At 39.2% G+C, this 17,165-nt stretch overlaps 1 protein-coding gene and 1 pseudogene across 8 annotated transcripts in view; both read right to left on the bottom strand.

Annotated features, from left to right (window-relative positions):
• CORIN (corin, serine peptidase) overlaps window positions 1-17,165 on the bottom strand; it is a 260,225-nt gene that overhangs the window by 147,189 nt on the left and 95,871 nt on the right. For all 8 annotated transcript variants that reach the window (XM_045474167.1, XM_045474169.1, XM_045474161.1 and 5 more), the window contains exon 5: window positions 10,161-10,342. In XM_045474167.1, coding sequence (XP_045330123.1) covers window positions 10,161-10,342 — 182 coding nt within the window. The remainder of the gene's footprint in view (window positions 1-10,160; window positions 10,343-17,165) is intronic.
• LOC123596028 lies at window positions 12,687-15,518 on the bottom strand (annotated as a pseudogene).

Raw genomic sequence — 17,165 nt, 5'->3', positions numbered from 1 at the left:
TGAAACGATATCCCTGACCCTTTGTTTCCTAATTAATTAAATGAAGATGATAATACCTCAGAGATCTACTCTGGAAGCAAGTGAGCTAACAGCTATGAAGGCATTCTGGAAAGGAGAACGGGGTCCATAACATAAGGGGAGGAAATTACTATTTTCTTGGGGCAAATTGTTCACAAGTGGGAAAGAGAAGACTAAAATGGTAATTAACTTTTAATGACCCTTCATTTCATGGGTTGAATAGGAGCCTGATACCCAACACAAGTCCACAGGGCTGAATGCCTACAGAATAGCTTTTCTCTTCATCTTTGCAGGTGGGATCCTTCTCTTTTTCGGATACTCAGAATTCCTTTATGCAGTTGGTTCCCCTCTACTCCACTGACATTTAACCTGCGTCCCTTTGTAGTTTCTGTGTGACAGCATGTATAAATGTAGTCACTCATACTCTTCTTACATTGGTACTCACATAAGGGTGGACCAGATTAGGCTTAATACTCCTTAAAAGTAGGAAGCATGGAAATTATTATCATTGATATTCTTAAATACTTTGCAAAACATAAAACATTAAACCAAGGCTTCTCAAAAGCAGCCCTTTTGGTATTTTGGGCCACGTAGTTCTTTTGTTGCGATGAGCTGTTTGTGCATTGTAGGAGGTTACGCAGCATACCTGGTCGCTACTCACTAGATGCTGGTACCAACTCCCTTCTGTATGTAGAGCTGTAACAACCAAAATGTCTACAGAAATTGCCAAATGTTCCTCAATGGGGCTACAAAGTGACTCTTGATTGAGAACTCCTGCACTAAATGGGTATAAACTAATATTATGATTATTGTGATTACTTTTATTTTTTCAGATTCCCTGGATGATGCTCAAAACAGAGCAGGTACTCAACTGGTATTTGTCAAATAAATGAAAAAATGAGAAAAGGACTCCATTAGTTGTATATATAAGTGGCCCTATAGCATAAACCCTTATATGATCAAGACTATATTATATAACAAAGACTTTTCTAGTTGTATTCATATTCTTAGTACGTGAACACATATTTAGTAACCATGTGTGTGTATGCTAGAAATTATGTTCTTAGGCACACACAAAGATCATAGCTAGCAGTAGCTCTCTCCCTAGGACATGTATCATGAACATATCTAGAATTGCTACATCCTATTTATCCATTAAGCACAAGACAGAACAATTATTTTAAATTCTAGGAAAATATTGCAGCAAACACTTTTTTATCAGGTTTATTTTCAGAGAATTAATTCTACGCAGAGAAAATATTACAACAAGAATTCTAAAAAGACTATGACAAGCAGAGGATCTCAGATCCTCGTAGGAAATTTCTGTCTCTTTAAACATATGTTTTTGGATATAAATGCTTCATCAAACTTCTATGGTACTTTTTGAGATTAGAAAATTTATATTTTCTGATATCTGGAGAACCTATCGATATTCAGTGGCATTTCAGTCTGAGCTATTAAATAATATTGATAATCTTACTTTGATTTTCAAGAAACGCTTTAACCATCAGCGTTAAGGAACACTGATGATGTTTTGATTCATAAATTTTCTCTTTGGATTCTTAAATCCTGTACCAATGGGCTACATTTTCCAAATGACTTCTAATAAAGACAACTAATAAAGTGTTCTTATCAAAACAGGGGCAAATGTAGCTAAACAAGATAAGATGTGAGGGACTTCTCTTTCAGATACACTCACTTATCCTTCTTATGGTTTATTGCTATATACCATCTTTTGGATGGAAACCCAGCTTAACATCAGACCTCTACTAAACATTGTGTCAAAAAAAAAAATAAAATAAAACAAACTTCTACTCCTGGCTTCAGTGTAGTAACTTCCAGCAGGTCTATGCCCTCATCAAGTAAAGCTAGAAAAGCCAGATAAAACAGAAGAAACATCTGTATCAAGGCATCTTATAGCTCTCGAGACTGTTAAGACATGAGTGGCCAAGATCCTGGAGAGAAAATAACTGTAGAACAAAGAGTGTGCATTCTGTGGATATATTTTCCCCTTATGGAACTTTCCAGTTATTGGCATGGTGCTATAAACTGAGAATCTGGACATAGCACCTCTGCAAAGAGGCAGAGAAACCAGTAGAGATCTTGGCATTCCCACAGGTATAGAGAGACAAAAGTTAGAGTTTGGATACTGCCAAAGGGATGAGGTATTAAGGGGCCATGTATGTGGTGAGAAAGGAGACAGAGACAAGTAGGCCTATCACTTGGAAAGATCTTCCCCTTTCATTTTCCACAAAGAGCAAGAGGCTAAAGACCTCTGCAACATAAAATGGAAATTCCAGCAATCTTATTGTTCTGAGAAGGGAAAAATATAATTTGGGATTGCCCAAGGAAGAATAGAACACAGTAAAAACCCAGTTTCTCATTTGGGACCACAGGCGAAGTGCACCCTCAGACTTAGGACAAACCAGAGGTAGGTAGATGGAGCCTTATTAAAACAGCAAAGTCAGTCAGTCTCTGTTGGATCCAGGTGATCTGTTCCACTATGTGTCTAGCCCTCAAGAAAGGTCTTGTTGCCCCAACTGTCAGCCAACAGTCTTTATCTCCTTCAGATTTTGCTCCAACCACAGAGAGCTGCCTCACCCAAAGGTACACCCTACCCAGAAAGGACCACATCAATGACTGAGATGGGGATGTAAAGAACCAGCTATTTGGGCCTAATATGGAACACCTTTCTCAGATCATATATACTCCAGAGCTTCGCATGGATTTAGCAAGAGACTTTGATGGGCCTGGATCAAATTTCAATTTCTTCTTCTGCTCAATCCTGTTTACTCTCCCTCCTTTACACAAGTGCTGATGCCTAATGAATATCCTGTACAACAAACTCCATCTCAATGACTGCTTCTGAAAAACTCGACTTGTTTGTGACAGTCTCAGGAGTGATCCAAGAGAGCATGCTGTAACATAGGGTTATTGATCTGGATTACTCACTGCTGTGAAAGTGTTGTCATTCCTGGTAGTTAGGGCAGACATTCCCCGACACAATCAGGGAGTCCAATTGTTAAAACCCTCATCAGAGGTGAATTGGAATAATGTACCTATGCAAAGGAATGTACTGAATGGGGTTTGAGAAGTGAAAAAAAAAAGTAACTATAAGGACAGTGAACTGGATGCCTTACTGCTAAGCATCAATGACCTAGAAAACAATAACTCAAAGCTACAGATAATTGTAACTCATGTGTGAAAGCCAAAAAGCCTCTGCAGTAGCTTAGAAAGAGGCTCTTACAACACCGTAGCTGGAGAGTCTAGAAAACTGAGGACCAAGCCCAAGAATTAATAGTCAGAATGTTCAAGCTCTACTGAAGGATAAGCAGCTAATGAAAGCAGATCTTTTTGGCAATGTAAAGCCTGAATTAGGGAGTTTAGAAAGAAAGAAAGAAAGAAAATAAATGCTGACACTTGGAATAAGAACAGCTGGGAATATCCCTCTGATGTCTTACCTCTAGCTGATATTGAGGCTCTACATAAGCAGGAATTGAAGGCTAAGGCAGAGTTGTATTGCCAGAGTGTTTAAGTCCTACCACAATATACACACAGAACCCATTGGAAAAGGGTGACAGACTTATTGGTTCAAGGCATTTAAAAAAATATCTCTCCAATCAACAGCTCACCACTGAGCTGCTATCTGGGTAAAACTTTCAATGGCCAGACATGACAAAGAATACAAATGTTACAATACAAAGTTAGTTTAGGGAAATCACTAAACAAGTAACTAGTTATAACACCAACTAGTAACAACAACAAATCCTGGGGAGAGGGAAATTTTGATTTGAAGAGTTGTACATTATATTATTTAAAATATCCAATTTTCAACAACAGCAACAAAATATGACAAACAAAGAGAGAGGAAAGTGTGACTGATATGTAAGGAAAAAAAACAGTCAATAGAAACTGTCACCAAGGAGGCTCAGATATTGGACTTACTAGACAAATAATTTATATCAGCTATGTTAAATATATTCAAAGAATTAGAGAAACCCATTTCAAAAGAACTAAAGTATAATAACAATGTTTCAACAAATAGAGCATTAACAAAGAGATATAAATTAGTTCTTTCTTAAAAAAAAATGAACCAGGGGCGCCTGGGTGGCGCAGTCGGTTAAGCGTCCAACTTCAGCCAGGTCACGATCTCGCGGTCCGTGAGTTCGAGCCCCGCGTCGGGCTCTGGGCTGATGGCTCAGAGCCTGGAGCCTGTTTCCGATTCTGTGTCTCCCTCTCTCTCTGCCCCTCCCCCGTTCATGCTCTGTCTCTCTCTGTCCCAAAAATAAATAAACGTTGGAAAAAAAAAATTAAAAAAAAAAATGAACCAAATAGAAATTCAGTGGTTGAAAAGTACAACAATAAAATGAAAATTTCACCAGAGATGCTTAACAAACAGGGTTGTGGGATCGAGCCCCATGTTGGGCTCTGCACTGGACATGAAACCTGCTTAAGATTCTTTCTCTCTACCCTTCTCTCCAGCTCACTCTCTCTCTCTCTCTCTAAAAAAAAAAAAAAAAAAAAAGAAAAGAAAAAAGAAAAAAAAGAAAACAAATGGCACAACAGAAGATATAGATCCTCTCTTATCAGTAATTACATTAAATGTAAATGAATTGAACCCTATAGTCAAAAGGTAAGGATTTGCCTAGTGCATAAAAAACACTATTCAACTATATGTTCAACTCATATTCAGAGACACAAATAGGTTGAAAGTTAAAAAATTAAAAATTTGAGGGGAGACTAGATTGCTCAGTCAGTTAAGCCTCTGACTCTTGATTTGGCTCAGGTCATGATCTCACAGTTCATAAGTTTGAGTCCTGCATTGGGCTCTGCACTGATAATGAAGAGCCTGCCTGGGATTCTCTCTCTCTCTCTCTCTCTCTCTCTCTCTGACCCTCTCCCACTCATGCTCAGTCTTTCTCTCAAAAATTAATAAATAAAAATTTTTAAAAAAAAGAAAAATTTGAGATGCATACATGCTTACATATATTTTGCTGTTGTTAGATGTAATGTTCTACAGATGGCTAGTAAATCAAGTTGGCTTATATTGTTTTTCAATTCTTCTTCCTTATAGATCTTCCACCTAGTTTTTCTATCCACTATTGAAAGGGGAGTAGTAACTGTTATCTATTTTTCCCTTTAATTCTATAAGGTTTTGCTTCATATATTTCTGAGCTCTGACATTAGGTTATGGCTTCTTGATGCATTGATTCTTGTATCATTTTTAAATATCCTTCTTTGCTTCCAATAATAATCTTACTGCAAAGCTATAATAATCAATACAGTGGATACTCATGTAAGAATAGACATATCAATAAATGGAACAGAATTGAGATTTCATACATAAACCCATACATCTATGGTCAATGGATTTTTGACAAGGATACCAAGTCCATTCAATGGGGAAAGAATTGTCTCTTCAATAGTTGGTCCTGAGATAACTGGATGAGGTTAGACCCCTACCTCATACCATATACGAAAATTAATTCAAAATGAATTGATGACCTACATATGAGAGCTAAAATCTTAAAACTCTTAGAAGGAAACAGGAGTAAATATTAGCAACCTTGGGTTAGACTACAACTTTCTAGACATGACATTAAAAGCAGAAGTGACAAAAGATAAGCTGAACTTCCTTCAAAGTTAAAAAAAAAAAAAACTTATGTGCTTCAAAGGACACAGTCAAGAAAAGTCACTTGAGGGGTGCCTGGGTGGCTCAGTTAAGCATCCAACTCCTGACTTTGACTCAGGTCATGATCTCATGGTTGTGAAATCCAGCCCTGCATCAGGCTCCATGTTGACAGCGTGGAGCCTGCTTAGGATTCTCTCTCTCCCTCTCCCTTTCTGCCCCTCTCATGCTTGTGCTCTCTCTAGCTCTTTCTCAAAATAAATAAATAAACAAGGGGCGCCTGGGTGGCTCAGTCGGTTAAGCGTCCGACTTCAGCTCAGGTCACAATCTTGCAGTCTGTGAGTTCGAGCCCCGCGTCGGGCTCTGGGCTGATGGCCCAGAGCCTCGAGCCTGCTTCCGATTCTGTGTCTCCCTCTCTCTCTGCCCCTCCCCTGTTCATGCTCTGTCTCTCTCTGTCTCAAAAATAAATAAACGTTAAAAATTTTTTTTTAATAAATAAATAAATAAATAAATAAATAAACATTAAAAAAAAAGAAGTCATTTGAAAATCACTTGGAGAAAAAAAGAAGAAAAAGGAAAATCATTTGAAAAGACACTCCACAGAACATATGAAAATATTTGCAAATAGTATATCTGATAATGGGCTTGTATCCAGAGTGGATGAAGAATTCTTACAACTCAACAATTTGTTTTATTTTTGTATTATTTTTTTAACGTTTATTCATTTTTGAGAGACAGAGAGACAGAGCATGAGTGGGGAAGGGGCAGAGAGAGGGAGACACAGAATCCGAAGCAGGCTCCAGGCTCCGAGCTGTCAGCACAGAGCCTGACACGGGGGCTCGAACTCACAAACCGGGAGATCATGACCTGAGCCGAAGTTGGGCGCTCAACCGACTGAGCCACCCAGGCACCCCTAATTCAACAATTTAAAGACAAATTACCTAATTTTAAAATGGACCTCATATTTGAAAATATATTTCTAAAAAGACATACAAATGGCTAACAAGCTCATGAAATGTTGAATTAACTCCATAATTAGTCATTAGCAACATGTAAAACAAAACCACAATGAGATATCAGTTCCTACCCACCAGGATGGTTACAATCAAAAAGGATAAAAAGTGTTGGTGAGGATGCAGAGAAACTGGAACCCTTCTACACTGCTGGTGAGACTGGCATTTCCTCAAAATGTTAAACAGTTATTACTAGTCACAGAAATTCTACTCCAAGATACATACCCAAGGGAATTGAAAACATATACTCACATAAAACTTGCACATGAAAGTCCACTGTAACATCATCATTCATAATAAACAAAAAGTAGAAACAACCTAATGTTCCTCAATTAATGTATGGGTTAAAAAAAAATAGTACAATCGGGTGCCTGGGTGGCTCAGACGGTTAAGCGCCGGACTTTGGTTCAGGTCATGATCTCACAGATTGTGGGTTCAAGCCCTGCGTCAGGCTCTGTGCTGACAGTTCAGAGCCTGGAACCTGCTTCGGGTTCTGTGTCTCCCCCTCTCTGCCCTTCCCCCACTTGCCCTCTGTCTCTCTCTGTCTCTCAAAAATAAATAAAAGCTAAAAAAAAATGTTTAAATAGTATGTTCATACAAAGTAATAGTAATTGACAATAAAAATGCATGAAGTACTGATACATACCGCAACATGGATAAACCTTGAAAACTGCTAAATGAAGGCAGCAAATCACCAGAGGTCCCATATCGTCTGATTCCATTTATGCGAAATGGCCAAAATAGGCAAATCCATAGAATCAGAAAGTAGATTAGTGGTTTCCAGGGAGTAGGAGAGGAGAAAATGGCACTACTGATAATGGGTATGGGGTTTCTTTTTTGGGTGATAAAAATATTTTGGAATTAGATGGCTGTGATGGTTGCACAACTCTCCAAATATACAAAAAAACAGTTAATTATACATGTTAGAGAGTGAATGTTATGGCATATGCATTATATATCACTAAATATTATGTTTTTAACATAATATAGAGAAAATCGTATCATCTCACAAGTGTAGAAAATGCATTTGATAAAATTCAAAAACTACTCATGATTTTTTTTTTAAGTTTATTTATTTTTGACAGAGACAGAGTGCGAGCATGAGCTGGGGAGGGGCAGAGAGCGAGGGAGACACAGAATCCGAAGCAGGCTCCAGGCTCTAAGCTGTCAGCACAGAGCCCGATGCGGGGCTTGAACCCACGAACTGTGAGATCATGACCTGGGCCGAAGTTGGATGCTTAACCGACTGAGCTACCCAGGCGCCCCAACTATTCATGATTTAAAAAAAAAAAAAAAAAAAACCTTAGCAAACCAGAAATAGAAAGGACTTCCTTAATCTGACACAGATATCCATAAAGTCTTTCTGCAAACATTATAATTAAAGGTGAAATATTGAAACCTTTCTCTGACAGAGGAATAACAGAAAGCATAATGATTAGAAAGGAGAAAATAAACTGCCATTTGTAGGTGATATAATGTGTACTTAGAAAATCCAAATGAGAGTTCTAAAAACCAATATGTGATTTATTTGTACACAAACAGAAAAAAAATTTTTTTGAGTTTCTATTTACAATGACATCAAAAATATCAAATACCCATGAATAAATCTAAGGGAAGATGTGTAATATCTTTCTGGTTGAAATTACCAAACATTTTTGAGAAAATTTAAGGAATAAGTCATTAAAATACTTAATTAAAGATTACCATAGTATATCATTTTGATGGTTTGGAGGCCTCAGTGTTGTAAAGCAATTCTCCCCAGTTTGACTTATGGATTTAATACAATCCCAATTCAAAACAAAACAAAAGAAAACAAAAGGCATTTGTGGCAACTGCAAGGTGATTTGAAAATTTACATAAAATGGAAGGGCCAAGAGCAGGCAAACAATCTTTAAGAAGAAAAAGGCTGAAAGACTTACACTATTAAATTTAAAGACTTATAAAATTACAGTAGTCCAGACAGAGTGGTATTGGCTTAATTCTATGTCAAACGGAGGGTCTAGATATATATGTACACATAATCAATCACTTGACTGATAACAAAGGTGACATTACAGTGCAGAGGGGAAAGACAGTACTCCAAATAAATAAAGGGCAGTGGGGTCAATTAAATATATGTGCAGGAAAAAAAAATTAATCCATAGCTCACACCATACACAAAAATTAGTTCCAGAATATGGTAGGTATATATGTTAATGCTGAAACAATAAAGCTCCAAGAAGAAAACATGGGGTGGGGTGGGGGAAAGCTTCTATGTTTTGATGGAGGCAAAGATGTCTTATATAAGATATCAAAAATGAATCACAAAATAAAGGGTTGATAATATGGACCCATTAAAATTACAACCTTCTATTCCACAATAGACACTAATAAGAAAAGCAAGCCAACCAAGTGGGAGATAGTCACAATACATATTCCCAAGAGTTGACATATCCAGAATGCATAACGAAATGCAAATCAAGAACAAAAAGGGAGACTTCCCAATCAAAGATTGGACAAAATACTTGGACAGACACTTCACAAAAAGGAATATTCACATAACTAAAAGTTTCAGAAAAATCAATCTAACTCATCAGGAAAATGCAACTTAAAACCACAAAAGATCACAGCACCATGAGAATTGCTAAAATGAAAAAGACAGCAACAAGTGCTGGGGAGGATTTGGGGCAACTGCAACTTTCAAACATAGCTGGTAGGAGGATGAATGGGTACAACCACTTTAAAAAACTCTGCTGAATAAACATATGAGCATGTTCAAAGACATGTACAAGAATAGTCATGGCGTCACTATTCATAATAGTTAGAAACAACTCAAACATTTATCAACAACTGAATAGAAAAAATATATTGGGATATAACCATATATTAGAATACTATACAACAATGAGAATGAAGGAACCACAAAGGTGAAAACATAACGAATCTCTCAAACATAATGTTGAGCAAATGAAGCTAGATACAAAAGGAGTCCATCCTGCTCAATTCCAATGACATGAATCTCAAAAGTAGGCAAGCCTATCTAAGATGGCAGAAGTCACCTTAGATTGCTTCTCTTAGAAGAGAGGTTTCTTTTGGGTTTCTTTCAGACGACTGAAAGGGGGCTTGAGAGATTTTTCTGGGATGCTGGACCTTTTGTGATTTGCTTCTTCCACTTACCTAATATTTTCAAGGTTAATCCGTGTTGTAGCATGTATCAGTACTTCGTGCATTTTTACTGTCAATTACTACTCCACTGTATGAATATACTATTTTTTTTTTAAATCCACACATTAGTTGAAGAACATTTGGGTTGTTTCCACTTTTTGGTTACCATAAACAATGCCACTTATGAACATTTATGTATAAGTTTGGTGTGATCTATTTCTTAATCTGGGTGCTGCTTATAAGGATCTGATCACTTTCATAAAATATATTGAAGTATATATTATTTGTATACGTGCTTGTATGAATAGTATTTTTCAATAAAATTTTTTTTAATGAAATGAAACACAGACACCTACATTGCTTTCCTTTTTCCTGTTGTGGTGAGAAGCAAATCCTGCTGACATTGCTGCTTTCGTTTTGGATTCTAAACTGGGAGCATGTGAGGAAATCCGGCCAGGAGGCATTCACCATCCCTAGGACTGATTCACAGCCCTCTTTTGCAGCCTCACAGAAGGACCTACAGGGCAGGAGTCCATGACTAGAAGGAAAGAAAAGATGAAAATTAATGTTTTTATAGACTACTTCCTGAAATAACAATGAAATTAAAGAAAAGCTCAGCGCCAGTGCTGAGATATCATCTTAATCTATATTTAGTGTAGTCAACAATTTAAATTTCCACATTAAGTCCTAAAACAAGGATTTCAGCCACCCTATTATCATGATTCTAGGGACAAGAAGCTAGTTCCATAACATATCAGCTCACTATCTCTTGTAGAAGTATTTATCCCAAATGATTTTTTTCCCTCAATTTCGTGTGCTGAAGTAAAACTGTCAAAAAAAAAAAAAAAGGAGCTCTAGTTAATCTCAAATGGAGTAAATTAACATAGAAATGAAGGTCCCCAAATTGGAAAAGCAGAAGTAGGTCACAAAATAGGTTAATCTCATTTGTTCATCTTCCCTTTGAGAAATTAAAAGTATCTTTGAGAGGCAGACAGAAAGCTGTGCCTTAACCTTCACAGCCTCCCCAGAAAAAAAGCAGAGACAAGTGCAAACTCAGTTATTTATCTACAGTAAGAAACTATTTATCTTCGGTTTATAAAGTTTTTTATCTTCTCAGATTTCTCTTTTATCTTTGGCAAAACAGAAAAATGCAAACAACTGTCTGCTGTTGGTAAGGGTAATGATGCTCTGGGAGCCTGTCTCTACTCAACCGCCAGGCAATCGAACACTTCTGGATCAGAATGCTACAACACGAAGGCCAGGGACTTGTTCCCTTCCAGACACAGGTGGAGTTTCCTACTTTGCAGCAATAAAATGTATCTATCTCTCACCCTGGCTGGTGATCGGGCTAAGCCATTTCAAGTGGTTTTAAGGAAACTGGGGAAAAAAATATACACGTCAGTCAAGGCAAAGCACACACTGTGACAACCTTAAACAATATCTGGTTCAAACCCTTATTGGAGATAGGCCTAAGAAGATTCTGGGACACGCTCAAGAGCACAATCTTCTGAATGGCAGAAGCGGGAAAAGAATCCAGGTGTTTGAAATTTCAGTTCATGCTCTATCTACTCTTCCATATTGTCTATTCTCACATAAGGATGGAATAATTCAGCTTTAAAAACCCTTTGATGAAACAAGAACATTAAAATTCCCCATTGATACTTCTATGGATTGCAGAAACATAATGGGAGGTACCAGCCACTGATAGAGTGATAGAGTCTGATAGAATCTATAAAAGAATCTCGGGAGAGAGATCTTATTATATATAAAAATATGGGGGCGCCTGGGTGGCTCAGTCAGTTGAGTGTCCGACTTGATTTTTGGCTCAGGTCATGATATCACGGTTGGTTCGTGAGTTCAAGACCCATTTTGGATTCTGTGCTAACAGCACGGAGCCTACTTGGGATTCTCCCTCACTCTCTGACCCTTCCTTGCTCAAACTCTCTCTGTCTCTCCCCAAATAAATAAACTTTAAAAAGAACAATAAAAGTATGGAAACGGGCTCCTCGACAATTACACTCAGATGCAAATGCTTTTGGCCTTCCTCTCAGGAATTTGTCTTAAAACTGAGTATCTTTTAGGGGTGCCTGGGTGGCTCAGTCGGTTAAGCCTCCGACTTCAGCTCAGGTCGCTATCTCACGGTCCGTGAGTTCAAGCCCCGCGTCGGGCTCTGGGCTGATGGCTCAGAGCCTGGAGCCTGCTTCCGACTCTGTGTCTCCCTCTCTCTCTGCCCCTCCCCCGTTCATGCTCTGTCTCTCTCTGTCTCAAAAATAAATAAACGTTGGGGCGCCTGGGTGGCGCAGTCGGTTAAGCGTCCGACTTCAGCCAGGTCACAATCTCGCGGTCCATGAGTTCGAGCCCCGCGTCGGGCTCTGGGCTGATGGCTCAGAGCCTGGAGCCTGTTTCCGACTCTGTGTCTCCCTCTCTCTCTGCCCCTCCCCGGTTCATGCTCTGTCTCTCTCTGTCCTAAAAATAAATAAACGTTGGGGCGCCTGGGTGGCGCAGTCGGTTAAGCGTCCGACTTCAGCCAGGTCACGATCTCGCGGTCCATGAGTTCGAGCCCCGCGTCGCGCTCTGGGCTGATGGCTCAGAGCCTGGAGCCTGTTTCCGACTCTGTGTCTCCCTCTCTCTCTGCCCCTCCCCGGTTCATGCTCTGTCTCTCTCTGTCCTAAAAATAAATAAACGTTGAAAAAAAAAAATAAATAAATAAAATAAATAAATAAATAAATAAACGTTAAAAAAAAAATTAAAAAAAAAAAACTGAGTATCTTTTAGAAGCCTGATCTCCATATAATTATCTACCTACATTAAAATGTAACTAAATTTATTAATGAAGATGCAGAAAGAGAGGTTTTGCATTTGAAAGATTAGGTTTGGGACATAAAATTATGAATCGGTTCAGGCAAGTTTCTTGGTATAAAGAAGACACTTGACTGCCATCGTGAAATACATTAGATGTTTATAGGACTTGAGAAAGCATCACTTAAATAGCATTTTAAAATCATATTCCAGAGAAGTTAGAGACTGTATTTTCTCAAATAAAACCGAAGGACATGGTTGAGGAAATCTGGAAAACACAGAATTCTTACACGATTCCTTTGCGACACTTTGCTAGGTTCCGTTCTAAGTGCTTCATGTGCATTAACTCATTCATTTCTCATTATGGCCCCAAATATACAAATAAAAAAGTTGAAGCACAGGAAAAATAAGAAGAGACTTGCCCAAGATCACTGAGGTAGTGTCAGAGCCAAGATTCAGACCCAGGCAGATTGATCCCAGGACACGCTCAGTCAAACTCTATTTATGTGAGTCTATACTTCAAGAACGCATGTTCCAAAAGCACCACTCAAGGTTAGTTCAAAACCTGATACAGGCTCCAGACCACCACAATAAAGTGAAGTCACAACAAAGCAAATCAAATGCATTTTTTGGTTTCCCATTGCATTTATAAAAGTTATGTTAACACTACACTATAGTCTATTCAGTGTGCAATAGCATCATGTCTAAAAAAGTGGTGTCCATACCTTAATTAAAAAAATACTTTATTGCTAAAAAATGCTACTCATCATCTGAGCTTTCAGCGAGTTATAATCTTTCTGCTGGGGTGCAGGGTCTTGCTGCTGACTCATCAGGACCCTGGGGTGCAGGGTCCTGCTGCTGGGGTGCAGGTGGTGGTTGCTGAAGGTCGGGGTGGCTGTAGCAATTTCTTAAAATAAGACAACAATGAAGTTTGCCTCATCCATGGATTCTTCCTTTCATGAACAATTTCTCTGTAGCACATGATGCTGTGTGATAGCATCTTACCCACAGTAGAACTTTCAAAATTGGAATCAATCTTCTCAAACCTTGCTGCTGCTTTATAAACTAAGCTTATGTAGTATTCTAAATTCTTGTTGCCATTTCAATAATTTTCGCAGCATCTTCCCAGGAGTAGATGCCAACTCCAGATACTACTTTCTTTGCTCATCCGTAAGAAGCAGCCTGTCATCTGTTCATGTTTTGTCCTGAGATTGCAGCAATTTGGTCACATCGTCAGGCCCCACCTGTCGTTCTAGTTCTCTTACTACTTCCACCACATTTGCAGTGACTTCCTCCACTGAAGTCCTGAACCCCTCCCAATTATCCATGAGGCTCGGAATCAACTTCTTCCAAGCTCCTCTTAATGTTAATATTTTGGCCACTTCCCATGAAATCATAAATGTCTTTAAGGCATTTGAATGGTTAATCCGATCCAGAAGGTTTTGATTTACTCTTCCTGGATCCATCAAAAGAATCACTATCTATGGCAGCTAGAGCCTTACAAAACACACTTCTTAAATAGTAAAGACTTGAAGATTAAAATTACTCCTTGACCCATGGGCTACAGAATGGATGCTGTGTTAACAGGCATGGAAACAACATTAACCTCATTGTTCACCTCCATCAGAGCTCTTGGGTGACCAGGTGCATTGTCAATGAGCAGCAATATTTTGAAAGATTTTTTTTTTTCTGAGCAGTAGATCTAGTTTAAAATATTCAGTAAATCATGGTTGTAAACAGATGTGCTATTATCCAGGCTTTGTGTTCCATCTATAGAGCACAGTAGAGTAGATTTGGCATAATTCATAAGAGCTCTAGAGATTTTGGAAGAGTGTATAAACACTGGCTTCCATTTCAAGTCAACCACTGCCTTAGCCCCTAATAGAGTCAGCCTGTCCTTTGAAGTTTTGAAGCCAGGCCTTGACTTCTCCTCGCTAACTATGAAAGTCCTAGGTGGCATTTTCTTCCAATAGAAGGCTGTTTTATTTATGCTGAAAATCTGTTGTTTAGTGCAGCCACCTTCATTAAGTACCTAACCTAGATCTCTGGGTAACTTGCTGCAGTTTCTACCTCAGCACTTGCTGCCTCCCCTTGCACCTTTATGTTCTAGAGATGGCTTCTTTTCTTAAACCTCATGAACCAACTTCTGCTAGCCTCGCCCTTTTCTTTTGCAGCTTTTCCACTTCTCTCAGCCTTCACAGAATTGAAGAGAGTTAGGGCCTTGCTCTGGATGAGGCTTTGGCTCAAGGGAATGTTGTGGCTGGTTTGATCTTCTATCCAGACCTCTCAAACTTTCTCCCTATCAGCAACAAGGCTGTTTAGCTTTCTTATCATTCATGTGTTCACTGGAGTAGCACTTTTAATTTCCTTAGCAATTCTCCTTTGCATTCACAATTTGGGTGTTTCGCACAAGAGGCCTAGCTTTCGGCCTCTCTTAGCTTTTGCTACACCTTCCTCACTGAGCTTAATCATTTCTAGCTTTTGATTTCACGTGAGACACGTGGCTCTTCCTTTCACTTGAACACTTACAGGTCATTGTAGGGTTATTCATGGGCCTGATTTTAATATTGTTGCATCTCATGGAAAAGGGAGAACTGAGGAGAGGGAGAGAGACAGGGGAATGGCCAGCTTGTGGAGCAGTCAGAACCCACACAACACTTACTAAGTTCGTTCTCTTATATGGGTGTGGCTCATGACCCTCGAAAACAAATACAATAGTACATCAAAGATCACTGATCACAGATCATCATAACAAATATAGTAACAATAAAAAGATGTGAAATACTTCAAGAATTACCCAATGTGACATAGAGACATGAAGTGAGCAAATGCTGTTGGAAAAATGGCGCTGATAGATTGCTCAACACAGAGTTGCCACAAATCTCCAATTTGCAAAACATGAAACATCTGTGAAGCACAATAATGGAAAGTGCAATTAAACAAGGTATGCTTGGGGCGCCTGGGTGGCGCAGTCGGTTAAGCGTCCGACTTCAGCCAGGTCACGATCTCGCGGTCCGGGAGTTCGAGTCCCGCGTCAGGCTCTGGGCTGATGGCTCAGAGCCTGGAGCCTGTTTCCGATTCTGTGTCTCCCTCTCTCTCTGCCCCTCCCCCGTTCATGCTCTTTCTCTCTCTGTCCCAAAAATAAATAAATGTTGAAAAAAAAAATTAAAAAATAAATAAATAAATAAACAAGGTATGCTTGTATACACTTTCTGAGTGGACCAGCCGTATACACGGGGTTGGGCTCTCCCTTCACTCCACAAACTCCTAGTTAACCTGCAATGAATCGGTATTTGCCCAAGGGGCTAAGGAACACAAAGGAAGTGTAAAGTGATTTCTCTTTCTTTTCCAGGTGTGAGACAGCCCACAGTCATGGTACAAGCAAGCCAGGCTTGTCTTCAGCATTCTTTCTTTGCCTTCTAGTTCCTGACCTTCCCAGTTTCTGACATGATCCTGGCCACCCTCCCTCCAGCGTCCCACTTAGATAACGGCCCCCCCCCCCCCCCGACCATTACTCACTCTTAAACATTTCCTTCCCTTCCTACAATCAAAACTACATTCCTCAAATGATCAGATCCCAATTAGGCTGCCAAAGAAGAAAAGAGATGAAAATAGCACAGAGTAATTCATAATAACCGAGGGACACTTAACCTTCCCAAGGTTTTTACATCATTAGAAGATGGTTGGAGCAAAGGAATCGCTAGTTGATGGAATGCCAGGTGTCATTTACCAGGGAAACATTCATCCAATAGAGTGGGGTGGGGGAGATCCATGCAAAGCTGTCGAACACGCAGGGCCCAATTCTCTCGAGAGGTTCATGGACTTTTCTTCACTTTTGAGCCCACGTATTTTTGGATGACTCAACATCTATTCTCAGAATCTTGTAGAAGAGCATTAAAATTTCATGCAAGCACCTAGCAGATTGTTTTCATGTTCTAAAGCTGAGTCTTACCTCAGATAAGACCGTTATGGACTCTGATCAAGATCATTTTCTGTAGGAAAGCATACGTCTACCACTCTAAAACTTCCACACAGCCACTCCTCACTGTCTGATCCTGGGCCAACAATTCACTCACATGAAGAGTCACACTTTCCTCATTCGAAAAGTGAGGGGTTTGGAAGGGCTGGTTTCTCATGGTCCTTTTCCTACTAACATTCGATAAATCAAAATTCATTCTTTAACACAATACTTCTCAGAGGAGCAGTGCTAAACCTACCAGCTTTGCTAAACTTCGAAAGGTAACAGACATTTTTTTTTTCCTTAAGATTTGTTCTGGGAATATATGGAGACATTAAAATACCATTAGGCCTTCCATTCTAAAAATAGGACTTAAGAAAAATGTCTAGAGTGTTTCCAAATAGCTCTCTTAAGAGGGGTAACTGACAGAGACCTGTTAGAGCAGGACATGTGAAATGGTGACGAGTATTTATAACAAGCAGCCCTTTTAAACAGGGAGCAAAACGAGGAGCCACTTGTTCTTGCTTTGCACGAAATCCAACTGCCTACGAGGGCTTGAAGTATTTGGCTTTTCATCACATGGAACAGTGTGGTGAGACAGGCC

This window comes from Leopardus geoffroyi, chromosome B1 (assembly GCF_018350155.1).
Source record: "Leopardus geoffroyi isolate Oge1 chromosome B1, O.geoffroyi_Oge1_pat1.0, whole genome shotgun sequence".
NCBI lineage: Eukaryota > Metazoa > Chordata > Mammalia > Carnivora > Felidae > Leopardus > Leopardus geoffroyi.
The sequence above is the reverse complement of the archived record's forward strand: the minus strand, read 5'-3'. Positions and strand labels throughout refer to the sequence as shown.